The sequence below is a fragment of the Tachypleus tridentatus genome, chromosome 3 (assembly GCF_004210375.1).
Source record: "Tachypleus tridentatus isolate NWPU-2018 chromosome 3, ASM421037v1, whole genome shotgun sequence".
Lineage (NCBI taxonomy): Eukaryota > Metazoa > Arthropoda > Merostomata > Xiphosura > Limulidae > Tachypleus > Tachypleus tridentatus.
Window position 1 is genome coordinate 108,338,697 of NC_134827.1, and position 19,505 is coordinate 108,358,201.

General features: G+C 33.3%; 1 protein-coding gene across 1 annotated transcript in view; it reads left to right on the top strand.

Moving 5' to 3' along the window:
* Positions 1 to 19,505, top strand: part of LOC143245944 (uncharacterized) — a 54,486-nt gene that overhangs the window by 16,537 nt on the left and 18,444 nt on the right. The window contains 13 exon segments of the mRNA XM_076492194.1: positions 780 to 1,004; positions 1,727 to 1,922; positions 4,324 to 4,397; positions 5,762 to 5,962; positions 7,155 to 7,349; positions 7,510 to 10,809; positions 10,811 to 11,109; positions 12,323 to 12,611; positions 12,847 to 12,956; positions 14,027 to 14,216; positions 15,514 to 15,706; positions 17,112 to 17,266; positions 18,883 to 19,035. Coding sequence (XP_076348309.1) covers positions 780 to 1,004; positions 1,727 to 1,922; positions 4,324 to 4,397; positions 5,762 to 5,962; positions 7,155 to 7,349; positions 7,510 to 10,809; positions 10,811 to 11,109; positions 12,323 to 12,611; positions 12,847 to 12,956; positions 14,027 to 14,216; positions 15,514 to 15,706; positions 17,112 to 17,266; positions 18,883 to 19,035 — 5,580 coding nt within the window.

Genomic DNA, 19,505 nt, shown 5'->3' on the forward strand with positions numbered 1-19,505 from the left:
ACTTTTGGTTGCCCAAAATTTTCAGGATAAGGCTTAGTAGTGGGTCTTGTTTGTTGAAGGGGAGAAATTGTGGTAGTTGTTAAACAGTAGGTTACTTTAGGAGTAGAATGTTGTAGTTGTTAAATAGTGGGTTAGTTCATTAGCTCGGATGGTAAGCTACTCACCTTTTGGTTTTGGAGTCGATACCTTTCACAGGTGGTACAAAAATGAAATGAGCAGTTAACACAATTAACAAATATTTGTGGAACAGTTTTAGAGGAATAATTAAATTTTTAAATTTGTAAGTAGACGTAATAAATGCCTTTTGAACCCACATGCGCAGTATTGATTCCCTCTCGAGTATAGAATCAATCAGCACAAATCTTTCTGTTCTGTCTCACTTAGTTACAATTAAATTAAAATAACTTCTGTTGAATTTTCAGCATTTACTAAACTTCTTACTAGTAGTTAAATATAAATTTAGTAATAAAGTAAAAACTATAACCCAAGGACTTTTGAAAGGTGGACCTTTCTTCATGGGAAGCTGAAGAAGAAAAGTCTACCTTTCATAAACACTCAGGTTGTAGGGTTTTTATTGTATCTTTATTATTCTTGAACCTACGTTTTTTTGGTTTATTTTAAGATCACGAATATAAACTTTGTGTTATCTTGTAAGAAAAGAAAAACAATTTTTCTTAAGGATCTAATATTTTATACAGTATAATGTCCTTTCCATTTAAAGACTTCTAGTAACCAGTACTTCTTACTCTTTAAGTAACCTTTATTTTGTTTTGTAATAGGTTGAGTGTTTGATCAAAAAAGAAAAAATGAGAGAAGAAATACTGTATCATGAGAAAAGCCTCAGCACGAGGAACCAGCTGTTAGCTTTGGTTCAGAATTCATCAGAACTAACTGAGAAAATAGCAGAAACTAAAAATGAAGAGAACGTTTTTAACATGGAAAACGAAAGCCTCGATTTTCTTCTGAAGTGGTGTCAAGCCGTCTGTACGCAGTACAATGTTCCGGTACAACGTTCTATCTGAAACATACTTTACAACTAGTTTTGTTTTCAATGGTTAACTGTTATATTTAAGGTGGTGTAACATATTACAATATTCTATTTATTCCCATAAGTCAATCAAAACAATAATTCTCTGTAAGAATTAAATACATCTTTCCAACTATTACTATTCTATAAGCTAGTCCAAGCTTAATATCTTACATTTTGTGTTCATTTCAACTGTCATCCTCTTGTTGAGACTTCCAGAAGATCCTGACTTTAAGATTCTCTAAAGTATTTTATCATGAACAACTTTGTGTTGAAGGATCTTTCCTGTTTCAGTGAAGTGGGAAAGAGTGGACCACATAACAAACGTGTGGTTATTTTGAAATACGTCTATAGTAGATATGACTCAGAAAATAATTGTCTTGCTTGTAGCTGAATAAAATGATCAGTTTTTTCTTTCTGTAATTAATGTTAACATTAAGCACAATGCCTGAAATATTCCAGATGTTTAGTGGCAAGTTTTCAGGCTCATACTGCTAAACATTAATTTGTTACCCACACAGTAGACACAGCAAAAATACAGGTGTAGCTTTGCATTTAACAACAAACATACAAAGTGTGTTAAAGCATTTATGCCTTTAGGGGAGATTTGAATTTCTCTTCAAGAGTTTAGGAGAAAAAAGTTCTTAGACCTCACTTTTGAAAATCTGTAAAATCTGTACTACTTTCTCTGAATCTCAGGTAGAGAACTTTACTGTGTCATTCAGTGATGGAAGAGCCCTTTGTTACCTGATACATCATTACCATCCTAATGTACTGCAGGAAAAAGACATCCATCAGGAAACATCCCAGAGTATATTGCAAGTTCAAGAGGGAGAGGACAGCACTACATTAGAAGACAGCTTTGATGAGAATTGGACATTTACAATGGGGGCTGGTGAGTTGGGATAAATAGTTATGATCTGAAATATTGCATGTCAGAAACTAGGTTTCACTCAATTTAATTCATTTTAAACATTCAGTATTTCGAAAAATCTAATTTAAACTGCTGTACAAATTTTTCGTACTCCTGGAAATCAAAACTTTTATGAAGTTAAGAATATTAACCCTGTCAACAGAAGTTAAAAGTCATCATCACGTTAATAGACTTTTTATGAACGTATGTCAGTGACTTTGTGGTGAAATTTTAGTATTGCACATCAGTTAATTTATTAATTTAAGAAATAACAAAAACACCTAAATATCAATATTTGTATATATCTGTTGAATACAACAGTGGTTAAAATTAGATATTTATGATTTCCAAGTACAAAGTTTATAATTTTTTTATGAATTAGATATTCAAATTACTGATATTGAAATGTCATAAGTTATAGTACAAGTCTAAGTTGAAAAATACAACAATCGTTTGAATACACTTCATGAAGAGAAGCCCACTTGAAATAAAAAATACCTCTCGGAACGGCTGGTATGGGTATTAACACTTTTTTACTGATAAGGAGAGAACAACATTTTAACCTGAAGATGACCATGGAAGGTTGAAACGTTGTTCTCTAATTATCAGTAAAAGTGTTAATATTCATACCAGCTGTTCTGAGATATCTTTTGAACAGCTGCTAAACAAAGTTTAGCCTTTACTACAAACAAATGTGAAACTCATTTGCACAGGATCATCTCTTCTGCTTGTGCTAAAATGCTCAGGAGGGCAAAACTCTATCTATTACCTAAATTACTGACAGAAAAGGTCACCATCTATTGCTGAATATCGTGCTATCTTCCCTCAAAGAAATATGGTTAATTGCCAATTAGCAGACAAGTGGCTGTGAAAATTTTCTCCATTGCACCTACCTTTTCGTTTCTAATGTATTGAGGTTATAACTTAACCTGACCGATCCAAATGTTAACTTCTCTTTTATCATTTTACCAACACTTTTAATGTAACCATAATAATAGCATAACTGAATGTGATCATTCGTGCATCACTAAATATAAAAACTTGTGTATACTGTTGCATTTTTTTTCCCATCTTATTTTTCCTAAATGTGACTTCAACTATTTTTTTTATGAAAATGCCCCATATTTTCAACAAGGACCCCATTATTTTTCTGTTTAGAATGTCAGGGAAGGCCTATATTTGAAAACCTATAACATTGTAGAACAGTTCTTATTTTGTACAAATAACCTCTGACCTTTTCTGTGTTGGTACTGGTCATTGCCTGGTGTTTTGTGTATATATTGAGAAAAATGCTTTATATTTCACTTTTAGAAATGAAATAATAAAAAAAAAAGTCTAGGTTAATAAACTGTAACTGTTAAAACTTTGGAATCCCATGTTGCTGTTACTTCATTATTATAAAAATAATGTATAGTTTTCTTATGTATGTCACATACAATGTTTGTCTATTTTAAACCACCTTTAATACATGCCAGTTAATTTGTGTTTGTAGCCTGATAGGTAAAAAACATCATTAACATTTGGTACTGTTACTTGCTACTGAACATTACCTTAGGTAACTTAAAGTTTCAGAAAGCATTGTTTGTGTATTTTTCCATTCACTCCCAGTTTTAAGTAATATTTCACATCAAGTAGCCAGAGATATTCTACATGTTTTCAACTAAGTTTCACTGTTTCGTTTCATACACTGAAGTCAATATTAATGATTGTTTATAGACTCAACTTTTGCCCTTTAAGTGAGTGGTGATCTTAAGGACTTGTAACACTAAAAATCAGGTTTTGATTCCTCAAGATGAACAGCATGCAGCTAGCTCACAGTATAACTTTGTATCAAGTAAACACCACCAAAATTGTACTTTTATAATTAAAATGTATTCTAGTGGTGTGTTGGACTACTTTACTTACTTGCACTTCTGTAAAAATAAATTACTGAGTGAACTATTATTGTAGGTAAAGAAGTTGATACTTAATTACAACAACTTAATATTCCATTACAACTTTACATGATTAATTATGCTCTAATTTTGTAGTTGAATAAATCCAAGAACTTCATTCTTTTTCTAGATGAGCTGTGAAGACCTGACCAGCATAAGTTAATTTGGTCAGTGTAGAATTGAATATACTGTCACTGTTAAATGATACAAATCTGTAAGTTGTGATACACAAGAGGTTGGCTGTGAGTTGTGTCAAGTGTCTTGTTCAACATTGTAAGTACATTAATAAACCTTGCTCTTTGACGCTCGGGTTACTTAAAGACATACACTTGAATTTAGACAGTTTGTTATATTCAGCTGATATTTTTGTCTTAACACACAAACATGATTTCTTGAATCAGTGGTGGTCAGTTTATTACTCTAACTATCCTTTTACATCTTTATAAAAGGTGGTACAAAGTCTCGTATGATGGATAAACTACTAGCCAATGAAAGAGATAATCTAAAGCTAGCATTTGAAAAAGTGAGTCAAACAGATTTATATTTACGTATATATATGTATTATAAAGATAAATTATGTAAAAATACTATATTAAGAACGTTATATCTGTGTTTTAGGTGTAATAAACAAACTTGGCCTGTAACAGTTTTTACTACAGATCTAAATTTTAAAAAATAGTATTTCATAGTCATACTAATAATTTCTTTATCAGTTCTTTTCATTATATTATCACAGGTGAATTAGAAGTTATTAAAGTTAAAGACCTCAAACATATTTTGCCAAAAGGTCCTAAAATTTAAATTTTAAAATGTTTGGGAAAAATTTAAGTTTTTAATATTTGATAAATCTCTCAGTGCAAGTTACGTTTTCCTTTTGATAGATAGTTATTGAAACTCAAACAATTCATTACCCTAACAGATAGAGAAGATTGGATATTTAAATTTCATCTATAGAATTTAATTAATATTACTATTCTTCAGTAAATTAATATGAAATAACTGCTGGTTTTATATATATATATATATATATATAATTTTCTGAGAATTATTTGGTTATTGAATATCTAAACTTTAGTTAATATGATTTAGTTACCGTATTGATTAACAAAAATCACATTTTAAAGGGTTAATAAATTTACTTTTGTATATAATTACAATATTCTTTTAAAATGTGGTTGTCTTGTAAATTAATAAATACTGTAACTAAATCTGTCATATCACATTTAATGACTTAAAATAATTCTTAAATTATTTTGCCATTGGTTTTCGCCTATTTAGGAATACGGTACAACAGTTCTACATTGTTGAACTACTTTCTATTCTCTTGAATGAATTTTTAATTGTCCTTCCAACATACAACTTTACTATTTCATGTATTAAGTTTTACAAGACTTGAGTATTATTAATATTTAATTAATTTGTTCTTTGACACTGATATGTTTATATAGAAGACGAATATGCAACTTAACTCTTATAACTATGTGACCTTTGAAAAACGTTTAAACAGATCACTGGCATACCTGTGGAAGCTGACTTTTCATTCAACATGACTTATGTTTATCATTAGTTCAACTAAAATTTGTTTTCAGAAGAGTGATCCTTGTCCCTGTACCTTTGCTTCATCATATTAGAAGCTTAATTTCTATTAAAAAACTTACATTGACTCATCTGACATTTATCTCACAGAACTTAAATTATAACAAAGTAATAACACTAATTATATTGTAAATAATTTAAATTTGAATATTATTTTTCTGGAAGAAAAAAAATGAATTGAATTTTTTCATACTTGGTTTATTAATCAGTTGTGTAGAATGGTTCACTTTTTTATGAAACTTAGCACTGACATAAAAATGTCGGTGTTTAAGAAGGTTTAACTCATTTTAGATGCAAGAGCTTGGAGGTATTCCCATTTTGACTAAACCAACAGATATGTCCAATACTATTCCTGATGAGAAAGTGGTCATCACCCTGGTAACGTATCTCAGTGCACGACTGATTGATCTGAGTGAAGAAATTCGTGCAGCCCGAATTTTACAACTTGCGTGGAAGAGACGACAAATTAGGAAGGAAGAAGCCAAGAGGAAGGTAGGTTCTGGTCGTGACATTAAATATCATTTTGTTTGTTTTAGTTACCCTACATAACTGTTAGTATGACATCTCACTTTCTTCTAATAACAAATGTTATGGCACAAAGAAATAATAAACTTTGTGTAAAGTCATGATATGGTAGATCTAGACAGACTGAGAATTACTGAAGGTCAGGGTGTTATGATACTGGTAAGAATAACCAACAAGGGACCCTCAGTAAGACAGTGTCTACTGCATCTTTATGATGAGATAAAGATTGTGACGTAAATGGAATATCTGTAATAAGGCTTAATGTACCTTGTAAGATGGTTTCTGCTCTCTCGTGTTGAATAAAGTTTTAAACAGCACTAGCATTGCTCTTGGTTCATTGGAAGACAAAATGTACATTTAAAATAAGGGTAAAATATAAGCCAAAACACAATACTTCAAATGTAAACAAACCTGGTGCCTCAGTGCTGCTAACAGTGCTGTCCTTGTAGCCAATTTGCAAACTAAAGTTTCAACTGTATTGAGTACCTCTAGTTTGACTCTTAAATTGAAAAACGTTAGATGTACCCTACAAACATTTGGGGAATCTTAATAAACATTTTCCTTATCTAAGAAAACATCTTATTACTGTATTGAAACATACTTTAAGAGAGAGAGAATGTACATTTAATACAAAGCAGGATGTCTAAAAAAAATGCAAGGAAAAAATATCATGTATATCAAATGTTAAAGTACATTTTGTGCTTAAGTCCATGGATTATTTCTCTTGTGATATTTTACATGGCAGTAAGATGTTTAACAAATCTTTATCTATATAAGCCATTTACAAAGTTAGAGTTTACATAGAGTATTTTGGGTGTTAATCGAAAGGCCATGATGACAGAGGCATACACCTCACAAATGGTTCCATTATTATTACTTATTAACCTCTGGTTAAGAAAAGCCTGTCACAAATTATCACTTGCATTGTTTTGAAAGTCTTTCTTATGGTTACAAGCTATCCTGACACCGTTTTCTATATACTGTAAGCGACTTTTATTCCAGTTTAGCAGTTTGAGCGTATCATGTGGAGACTATTAACTTGTAACAGTGATAAGTAAGTAACCAAACTGTTTTCATAGTGTGTTGTACTTTTGCTTTATATGTATACATGTATTGTCAGTATTTGTATTGTTTGGTAATATTGTACTTTATGTTGCAGGCCAAAATTAAAGCTGCAACAGTAATTCAAAGAGCTCTTCGCAAGTTTTTACACCGGCAACAACTGAACAAACAAAACAGGGCAGCGACAATCATTCAGTGTGCCTTTAAGTGTTTTGTAGCAAGGAAACGTTTGCAAAGCTTGCGTATAGAGAAACTATTCCAGCACCAACAGCTGATGGCTGTTGTTATTCAGGTTTGTAGTAATATATTGTGGTAGAGTACTTAATTAAGGAAAACTTAACATCTTTACCTGTAAACAGCATTGAATCTGCATTTAAACAACTGAGAAAATTTGTTATGTCACTAAAGTTATGTGCTGTACATTTTCCGATATCTTGTTTGTTTCTTTCCAGGCTGCTTATAGAGGCTTCAGAACAAGGAAGGAAATGAAGGAAAGATTAGTTGCTGCTGTTACCTTACAGAAGTATATCCGCTCCTGGAAGGCACGGAAATCTTACTTGAAATTCCGACTGGCTGTTAAAACAATACAAAGCCAATATCGTGCCCACATAATAGGGTGTACACAGAGGAGAGAATATCTCCGTATAAGGTGTTCCATCATCTTCATCCAAGCTCTTGTTCGTGGTTGGTTAGTCAGGAAAAGACTGGAAAGACAGCAGCGAGCAGCTGTGGCCATTCAAGCTGTTGTGAAAGGGTGGTTAGCTAGACTAAAATACCATCAATTGTATGCTGCTATTGTTAGACTTCAAAGAGTCGTGAGAGCTATATATCATGGTCAGCAGTGTAGAATGGCTTATCTGAGAATCCGTTATGCAGTAATAAACATACAACGATGGTACAGGATGAAGAAAACTCGACGGAGTTTTCTCGCAAAAAGAAAAGCTGTCGTTATATTGCAAGCACACGCAAGAAGTTATTTGGCAAAAAATTTCTTTAAAAAACAGAAAACAGCAGTAGTTTGTATTCAGAAGTGGTGGAGGAACACTAAGACGGGACAGAAGGTTAGGCTGGATTATCTTGCTCTGAGAAAAAGTGTTGTCATATTACAATCTTATATCAGGTCCTACCTTCTCCGAAAGAGGTACCTGACCCACAGGTCAGCTGTAATAAAGTTGCAGAGTTACTTTCGTATGTTAATGGCTAGAAAACGTTTTCTTCAGATAAGGCATGCAGCAATCACTCTGCAGCAACATTTTAAAGCTACGTTAGCAAGAAACAAAGAGAGACTGAGGTTCCTTCTACTCCTAAAACTAGTGGTTAAAGTACAAGCACAATTCAGAATGAAAAAAGCTCGAAAAGACTTCCTAGCTTATAGACAAGCTGTATTGATTTTACAAGCCAGAATGAAAGGGTTTATTGTACGCAGGCATTATTTGTTAATCAAGAATTACGTTAAGAAAATAGAAGATAGACGCATTGCTACTCTAAACTGTCGGAAGGAAAGAAAAGAGTATATTCTGAAAAGAAATGCTGCAATTCTCATCCAAGCTGCATATCGAGGATACGTGGAAAGACGAGAGTTCTGTATGCAAAAGATAGCTGTGATAAAACTTCAAGCATGTGTACGAATGTACCAACAAAGATCACGATACATGGAACTCTGTTTGGTTACCTACAAAATGCAGGAAAGGGTGCGTGCTTGGCAGTGTGGAAAAGAAATTCGGAGGAATTTCTTGAACTTAAAACAAGCCACGATCACTTTGCAGACACAGTTTAGAAGAATGAAGTCCAGGAAACGTTATTTAGAGCTTCAGGTAGCTTGTAGAAGGATCCAGAAGCTGATACGAGGATTTCTAGTTAGAAAAAGGTTTAGAATTTTAAAATGGGCCACTCTTGTAGTCCAAGAAAAGTACAGAGCAAAGAAACTAGCTTTGGTTTGTCGTAGAGAGTATTTACTTGCTCAAGGAGCTGCTATCACTCTGCAAGCTGGAGTCCGTGGCTGGAAGGTCCGGAAAGAAATCCGAATTCAGTCTCGTGCATGTATTTTGATCCAAGCTCAGTACAGAATGTTTCAGCAGAGAAGTAAATATCTGCTAATGCGAAGATCAGCTGTAATAATACAATGTCGTTACCGTGCTTGGAGTTTGGGGAAAAGAACCATGTTACAGTACCACATCAGTAAGGGAGCTATTCTAACAATACAGGCTTGGGTACGGGGGTGGATATGTAGACGATTGCTGCAGAAGTATTGCAATAATATTGTGACAGTGCAAGCATGCATCAGGCAATATCTGGTTAGGAAGAAATACATTCAACTGAAGCAAGTGGTCATCAACCTACAAAGAAGATACAGAGCTGTCAAGGCTTGCAGGTCGGCAAAACACGAGTTTCACAAGGTTAAAACTGCAGTCGTAACAATTCAAGCGGGTTACAGAGGCTGGAAAATTCGGCAAGAAGTTCGTCAGTGGCATTTTGCTGCAACAAGGATTCAGACTTGCTTCAGAAGATACTCAGATCGCAAGTCTTTTCTTAAACTTAAACAAGCAATAGTAGTTTTACAGAAAGCTATCAAAGCATATTTGATGGGACAAAAAGATAGAGCTTTCTACTTGAACTTGAAGGAGTCTGTGATAAGAATCCAGGCAGCATATCGGGGTTGGAAGCTTCGATCAGCACTGAAACGCAGACGAGATGGTGCTGTAATAATTCAAACTCTTTACAGAGGATACAGAGAGAGAAAGAAATATGCTGCAAAAAGAAGAGCAACATTGATACTTCAAGCTCATTTCAGAGCTTTTCTGAACGGAAGAAGGGAATTGGAACGTTACTTAGTAATGAAGAAAGCAGTGTTGGTAATCCAGAGCTCTTGGCGAGGGCACCGGGTAAGACAACACTTGAAGAAAGAGCACCATGCAGCCATAATCATTCAGAGATACATCAGGGGATTTTTTGCTAGAAAGAACTTTCAGAGAAGAAAAAGTCTGTTCATCAGGATCCGACAGCTAGTAACTGATGTTTTAATACTCCAGAAACTCAAAAAGAAAATTCTGAGGAAGAGACGGGCTACCACATTGGTACAGGCTTGGTTTAAGGGATATTTAGTCAGGAAAAAAATGAAGGAAGAAAAGGCTTCAATTATAATTCAGTCCTACATGAAAATGTTTATAGCAAGAAACAAGTTTCTGGAAATGAGGGCTGCTTGTGTTACTTTACAAAAGTATGTCCGTGGTTTGATAAAGAGAGCAGAATTTTTACAGATGTGTCGTGCGGTTACATTCATTCAGCAAAAGTTTAAAGCAAAGCTCTCTGGACGAGCTGAGTACAGAAGGTACCAGTTGCTACGTAATGCTTGCATCAAGGTGCAGGCTTGGTGGCGAGGTTACGTTGTAAGGAAAACGGTTGGTCGTAATCGTTGGGCTGCTACCACAATACAGGCTGCATACAGGACACATAGGACAAGAAAACAATTTGTTCAACTGAAAAAGACGACTGTACTTCTTCAACAGAGATGGAAAGCAAAGTTACAATGCAGGTTGTATCATCAGCAATTTGTGCAATTTCGTCAGAGTGCCATAATAATCCAAAGCGCTTACAGAGGCTTCGTGGCAAGGAGAATTACGAAAACCATGGTTTCTGCACGTATTGTTCAGTCTGTCATACGTTGCGTCATTGTAAGAAAGAAATTCTTAGTAATGAGGTCCTCGGCCATGAAGTTGCAGTCTTGGTATCGCATGGTGCTGGCTAGGGGGGAAGTACCAAAAGAAACTCAGGGCAGTATATGAAATACAGAAATACTTTCGAAGTTGGTTGTTAGCAAAAGAAGTGAGAAAAGGCTATCTTGAGCTTCGAAAGAGTGTTGTGATAATTCAAGCGTGCTTTAGAGCAACAATATATAGAAAAAGGTTTCAGGTTGTGAGAAATAGTGTTGTTTACATTCAAACCTCATATCGAGGGCGAAAACTAAGACAACAGTTTCTTCTCCAGCGAAGAGCTGCTGTGGTGATTCAACGTTGGTTTCGGGCAATACGTGAGGATCGAACACAAAAGATTAGGTTTGTTATACTTCTGTGTTGTTTGACCATTGTAGCTATTGTTGCCTGAAAAAAATTAATTAAATTTGCTTGTATATATTATTTGTTAAGTGAATCATTTAAAGTTTTTCAATTAAGTTTGTTAAGCATATCATAACTTAAAATTTAGTATGCACTGCTGAATTGTTAACAAAGTGTTGGTTTTATAGAATAATAGATACAACTGTATTTTATGTTAAATAATGCATGTTGAACAACGTGTTGAAATATATACATCAAGATTTGTTTGGATTCAACAAGTGATTTAATTGGAATATGATGTGTACCTGTTTGCTTCTATCAATAATTTGTTTTACTATAAAATTTAATGTAACACATAAAGTGTATTGGTAAAGTTACTTAGCCAAATAATAGTAATGATTTATAATTTAAATAGATTAAACAGATGAGGATCCCACTGGGTGATTAACTTTATCACGAATATCTTTAAATATTTATTTATTGTAATTAAAATCAACATTTCTCCCTATAGAAGCTGGCTATTTTGAGGCATTTTTTGTGATTAACAACAAATCTTGCAGTTCATGGAAATTTCTTTTGGCCTTAAATGGTGCAGTTTTAATTACAAAAATAAAGATTTCCACTGAAAAAGTGTTCATGATATCACATTATATCCAGTTTGTTTCTCACTTGGTAATGTCTTCATGATATCAAATTATATCCAGTTTGTTTCTCACTTGGTAATGTCTTCACGATATCACATTATATCCAGTTTGTTTCTCACTTGGTAATGTCTTCATGATATCACATTATATCCAGTTTGTTTCTCACTTGGTAATGTCTTCATGATATCACATTATATCCAGTTTGTTTCTCACTTGGTAACGTCTTCATGATATCAAATAATATCCAGTTTGTTTCTCACTTGGTAACGTCTTCATGATATCACATTATATCCAGTTTGTTTCTCACTTGGTAATGTCTTCATGATATCACATTATATCCAGTTTGTTTCTCACTTGGTAATGTCTTCATGATATCACATTATATCCAGTTTGTTTCTCACTTTGTAATGTCTTCATGATATCACATTATATCCAGTTTGTTTCTCACTTTGTAATACTTTTATTCTGAATTTTTCTTCCAACTTGAAGCGAAGATTCATTTCAGTTGCATGTATTACAGAAATTGTAATTAACAGTTTGTGTGAAATAAGTTTAAAAAATGATTACAGGTTTGAGAGATTACAAAGCAGCACAGTGAAGCTTCAAGCAGCTACAAGAGGTTGGTTAGTACGTCGACAAGTGAAAAGGTTAAAGGCTGCCATTACAATTCAAAAATGGTACAAAAGTGCTCTGATTAAAAGACGTTATCTGAAAATCTATCGGCCAGTGTTACTACTCCAAGTCAAGGCACGTAGTTGGTTACAATGCCAGCAACTTCTTCAGATGGACCAGCAACTTGAAATTAGAGTAAAATTACAAGAAGCTGTTCGTGGTTTCTTGGCTCAAAAACACCTGGATGTAAGTCTGACCTTTCCATTTACTTATCACAAAAAGTAATAAAACTGAATGTAATATTTAGATTAATAATTAAATAGGGGTGTTTGTGTGAACTTGCTGTGTTAATAACAAAGTTTTTATGCTAAACATTTCTGAAATGTTGAATTTCTTGTTGGTCATATTACTGTAGTATATTTTGTATTATTGAATATGTTAACATTATAAATAATTATCTTTTGTTTATTTTAAATTATAGGCTTTACTTATGGCAAGAACTGTCAAAGTGGAATGTTTTGTAGCCATGGTATTACGTCATCTATCGGCTTTACGAGTTCAAAGGTTTTACCGACGAATATTAAATTTGAGGTTATGAAGAAACAACTGGATGCAGTTGTTGTTATTCAGGCTAGTAATCTTAGTTTTTAAACATTAAATGTTCATACTGGTCAAAGTATATGGGCATTATTTTTATGCATAAAGAGTGCAACTTGATACACATCTGACCCCAGAAATTTGGGAATAAAATCACTTGTAAGCTACCATAATTTCCACACTGCTCTACAGTTTTTCAATTTAAGTTATATCACTCAAATCACAATCTGTTGGTTGTGGCTTGTGGCTTGAATCTTCATCCCACCAAACACGCCAGCCCTGGGGGTGGTTTTTGTGATGGTCAATCGTATTGTCTGTTAGTAACAGAGTAGCCCAAGAATTAGCAGTGGGTGGTGATTACAAGCTCCATTTACTCTAGTCTTTCACTGCTAAATTAGGGATGGCTAACACAGACAGTCCTTGTGTAGCTTTATGCAAACTTCCAAACAAACTACAAGAAGTGTGTGACAAGTTCAATTAATGTATCATTTATGTTTTTAAGATAATGATTGGTTGAAAGGTGAGGTTGAAAAAAGTTTGTCATGTGAAAAGGTGTGGAAAACTATCAAAAGGATTGTGGAAATATGTGGTAGGGGGGTTACTTACATTAAATGTTTTTTTTAATGTTAAATATCAAATTAACTCATCAGTGTGAATACTGTGTGATAATCCCTACAGGTATGACTTACACATTTTAACGTTTTTCTAAACAAAGATAACTTATGAAAACAGCACAATAACTGTTGTATAACCTAGAACAAAACTAATATTTTGTTTTTGAGTGTTTATGAAAAATAAAGACAATTTTGTTATGTTTATTTTATTACTATTACTGTAGTTAAGAAGTTTCCTTATTTGAGCTAATATGGCATATTTTAAATTATAAATGTGTTTCTCTTTGAACAGTGATATACATCTTAGTGGTTTTGGAAAGTCAAACAGAACATGCTTCTATTTTTATAAGTACTTCTGATTTTTGTAAACTTGCTTTTGCCAAAATTTGATTTATTGTAACTGTACAACTTGTGATGTCTTACATTAAGTATTTCATGACTTCTCCAGAGGTGGATGAGAGGACGCTTGCAGAGACTGTGGTTTTTACGTCTGCGACAGAACGTAATACTGTTCCAGAGAGCTGCTCGAATTTATCTTCTTACACAAGAAAAGGCAGCAACTGTGATACAGACAAAAGTGCGTTCATGGTTGGTTTATAGGAGGTTGGTAAAGGAACAAAATGCAGCTACAGTCATACAGGTTTGTACAATCAAGTGTAGACTGGAAGGTAAAGTGTGTACACTGAAGTTTAGCATAAATATTGAGCTGACCTGTTAAGTTTTAGTGGTCAGATTTTTTATAAGGATTATTAGAGCTTGCATAATTCATGTGTGAATAAAATGTTATCCAGATCTTAAGTCAAGAATGGAACCAGTTTCTTCCTGGTCTGTGTAGAGGACAAGATAGAGATTGATGGGCTATGTCTTGTAGGTATACATGCTTTAATATTTAGCAGCTGGAACAATAAAACTGTTTTTTGAATGCAGGGGCTACAGAGGAGTCGAAGGCACGTTTTAGGATGGCTTTAGCCCTAGAGAGCTGAACCAATTTGAGTTGTGATAATGGAATTTTTGGTAAAACCAAATAGGAGGCTATTTTTCACCCAAACTTGTGTGTAGTGTAGCCATAACAGATTTGCCCTGTGTCTAATACCTTTGACCTTGAAGCTGTTTTAGGCCTGCCATTCTTGTTCTGATGTTTCCTGCAATGAGACCAGGGCGTTGCAAGTTTATTGGTTTTCTACTGTGATATGTCTACAGTTATCTGTTAACAATGTTTATTATTGGGTGGTATTTTATCACATAAGTGAGAAATAGATCTGTTATTTGTTGTTCATTTCCTTCTACAGGGATTTTTTGTTGTTGTTGTTGTTGCAATAATCAGATTTTTGCAGCTAACGAATCATGCTCAGAAAGTGCCTGTTAAATTGGATTTTGTAAAATGAATCTTGACTGGTCTGAGCAGGAGATTAGGGTATGTTCGTGTGGCACCATCCATACAGAAGAGAAGATATATTTAAGATGGCTGACCATTGTGTTGATCCATAATTATTTTAGTATAATTCTGCTCATATCCAAAAGTTTCTTGCAATTATTTTATCATATCAGATTATTTGGTCTGTTTTATAACCATCAGTATAACAATTTCAGGTTTGTTATAGTCTTTTCCTCTGGTTCAGTAGATTTAGTTCCTAGATTTTTCGAATCGTGTTGCCTAGTTCAATCGTGTGATATGTCTGTTAACGAGTCAGGTGGTTCCGGGAATTTCAAAGGTCATGTTTCTGTTATATTACTGAAAATGTTAAAATCACTTATCTAGTTGTAGTGGTTAGATTATTATTAGATGTGCAAATTAATCTGTTTTCTTTAGATATGTAACAGAGAAAAATTAGAACTCTGACAACATGTAGGTAAGTGTATCAGTTTCTCTTATTCTTTGTATATCATTTGTCATTGTTTAAAAAATTAATATTGTAGTAATGTTTCTTTCACATCAGGCTGCTTGGCGAGGGCACGTGCAGCGTTGCAAACTCAAGAGTCGTCAACTGAAAACAATAAGAGAAAGATTGAAAACCGTTAATGCGAACGCTACTGAAGATAAGAAATTATGTAATCGAACAACTTCGGCTCTAGATTTCTTATTACGTTGCCGAAATCTATCCTACATCTTGTCTGCACTGATGCATTTAGGTGAGACTGAAATTATTTAGCTGTCATGTTACGACACCCACTTGTTTTAATTACTCTCAAGATTTGTAATTAGAAAAACAGGAGAGAAATAATTTTTCAAGTTTTATGTATGACCAAACGTTCTTGTGGGTCTTAAATCCAGGAATTTTGTTTTTTTAGAACAAACTTAACTAAATTTCTCAATGTTGACGGATGACGTAGCGAAAAATGTCAAAGTTTCACTTGCTTCGGACACGGTGTTGGTTTATCTTTGCTGATGGTTTAATGTATTAAGTCTGTTACCTTTTTAAAAAAACAAATTAATCATAATAGTACTAATTTCTGCTTTTATCTCTTCCATTCTGGTTATGAGAAAGTGCAAAGTGCTACTTTTATTATCTTATGGATTTCTCATTTTCTTGGAAATACTAACATATTCAATACATTTCTGTTATATTCTGATGCTCACATTCTAGTGTGACCACTGAGAAAATGTACTGGAAAACTAAATGAAACATTTTGTTTAGTAAGAAGCCTAAGAGTGTTAATAAAATATTGTGACAACTTTTATCACGAACACGTGCATGTTGTATAATGCTCGAGTGTTTGTGTATGTCGTTCTATTCTGTGCTGCTAGGCAGTGTCAGATCCTTTAATATATGGCTTACAAAATGTTTGTTTTGAATATAAAAGTTGAGATTTTTGTAAGTTTAAGAAGAGTTGTACATGTGTAGTAAGTATTTAATGAATTACAAACGATTTTGTTTGTTGCATTTGCCCTCTGTCTTTATATCTGAGAGTGCATACATTACATAAAAAGTAATTTTTGAGACTAGCAATTACACAAGATTCCATCTGTTGTTGGAATCATTTTTGGAATCACTTAAACGCGAGAGTTAACATTTTAAATTCATGAACATTTTTCTGTTTCTGGGACCAAGAATAATTTTTTTTTTACATTCTGGAAAAACTGTTAAAATGTTTTTATTCTGCGTAAAGATTTTAATGGTTTTACCTTCACTTGAACTAAATCAGGAAAACTTATTAAACACTGGTGTGTGATATAATAACCATCTGAGGTTGTCTGTTATAGAATGAGTATTGATGTAGAATGTCTAGGATGGAAAAATATATTTTAGGCCTAACAAAAGTGATAAATTCATGTTAGACTGTAGATATTTTTTCTTCACGTTTCTCCTAGTAAGTTCCCTTAAGAAATGTAGGTGGAATTTTAAAATGAAACTTTTGTTTAACCAAAGAAAACGATTGTTTTAATTATTTCACTATTAATCTTTCTTTCTTCTAAAATTTTTAAATTTCACTTACTGTGTTTATACCAAAGCTTTTTACGTTGTCCACAATATCCTTGTAAGGTTGTTTTACATTTTTTGAAAGTTGTGCTAAACCATTTTATGTAATTGCCCAGATGTTGTTACCCGGCTCTCGGCGTCATGTTGTGAGAAGATAGCAGAAGGCAGTGCAGTAGAAATCCTTTTTCAGTTGATACGAAGCTGTAACCGAAGCTTGCCTCACATGGAATTGATTAAATATTCCACAAACATCTTGTTAAATCTTGCCAAGGTTTGTATTCTCCAACAGAGATTCTGTTTCACTTGGGTTGTTACCATGACAACATAGGTTCTGCTTCAAATGTATTATTGTTCCTTGATCATTTTATTTCTAAATATGATCTAGGAAGGTCGAAACGTTGGTCTTTGCTTATCAGTAAGTGTTAATACCAGCCGTTCTAAAATACATTTTTATTTCAAGTGGGTTTCTCGTCATCAAGAAAGGCGAGCTGTTTACATTGTGTGACGTTTAGCTTCTTCAATCTTCCTCTTATCCAGTACTGCATGTTTCTGCAACACCTCTATAATACTGAGTTATTTTTTGTTGCAAGTTAACCTTATTTTATTTCATTTCTAAACTGGTTTTTATAAACCAGATGCTTCTGTAATGACAGTTTAACACCCGGCTTAAAGCATTATATATTTTCTGCTATTTTCCTTAATTTGTTTTCATGAAATCTTTGCATTGTTTTATTATTACCATAACAAACAGACCTTAACAAAAGAACTCTGAGAAAGTCATTGTTTTATTATTACCATAACAAACAGACCTTAACAAAAGAACTCTGAGAAAGTCATTGTTTTATTATTACCATAACATACAGACCTTAACAAAAGAACTCTGAGAAAGTCATTGTTTTATTATTACCATAACATACAGACCTTAACAAAAGAACTCTGAGAAAGTCATTGTTTTATTATTACCATAACATACAGACCTTAACAAAAGAACTCTGAGAAAGTCATTGTTTTATTATTACCATAACATACAGACCTTAACAAAAGAACTTTGAGAAAGTCATTGTTTTATTATTACCATAACATACAGACCTTAACAAAAGAACTCTGAGAAAGTTTGTGTGTGAAACTGAAATCCTAACCATTCACAGAGCTTTAAAGGAGTATTATAGGTGGGGGCTAGGGTGAAAAAAAAAAGCCCATTTTGTGGTTTCACTTTTTTGTTTTTTCATTATGGGCTCTGTATAAAACGTTTAGCCTGGGACCTAACTTACCCTTAATTTGTTTCCGTATAAAACGTTTTTCCTCAGCTATTACTATAAAAGACCAACTTAACTGCATCATTTTGTGACTTAAGTTTTAATTTATACCATTTTCATGAGAGTAAGAAGTACAAGGGATTAAAAAAACACTTAAATTGCATTGAAATGAACTTGTAAATGTGTTTCAAACTTTACTACTGAAGAAATGTGTTAATTTCTTTGTTTTATGTATGCATGTGCAGGTATTACTCAAATATTGTATATATCTTATAATACTGTTGTTTAAGCTACATTATACAATGTTATTGTATTTAAGATAAGTGTGTCATGTATTTATGGCCTAAGTTATCTTTAATAGTGAGAGTACCCTTGTCTTTGATGAAACAAAGCATTATAGTTTATATAATTACACATGTAAGAAAAGCGTACTTAATTAGCTGTATTCGTTATCAAATTAGATTTCAGTTTTGATGTAAGTGGGCATCTGGTTCTTATCACAAATTAATAAGTGTAACTTGATAGCATTCTCTCTCTCTTTGTGTAATAGATGCACAGTGTGTGTTTCACTTGATTTTCTCATCATATTGTAACACAATCTCAATGAATTGTTTTCTTTCCACATCAACAGTATGATAAAACGGTGGATTCTGTGTGGACAGTGACTGGTTCTCTCGATACTCTGCTGGACCTCTTGCGAATCTACAGAGAGAAGGGTGAAACTATTTTTTCGAAAGTCTGTACACTGTTATGGATCTTCTTCCAGGATCCTGGGAAGGCCTCGGTAATAACGACTATCGACCAGCTAGTAGAAATTAAAATCTAGATAGACTTTATCTTTGTAAACTTGTTACAAGGAAGACAGTTCTAGGAGCAGCCAAACAGAAATATCCGAAAATTATGGTGTCTAAAATGTGTCAGATTTGTTGTGAAGTGAGATGGTAAAAATGTGATTTACATTAATAGGGTGGTGATGGTATACAATTAATTCTTAGTGTTTTAACTACACTGTTGTTTTAATAAATGTAAAACAAGAAATATATTACAAAGGATACTGTTTGCACACTAGGCTGTAGAATGGCACAGAGGATATTCATCACAGTTATTAACAGTCTAACAAAAGATTATTTTAGTGTTCCTTTTACCTCTACAGTGTTTATATTTTGTGTTCTTAAGTGTTGTAATACTTTGGTTTTTTTCTAACCTGAATTTACATGTGGTATACTTGCAAATTTTCTAATTTAGGTTAGCTTT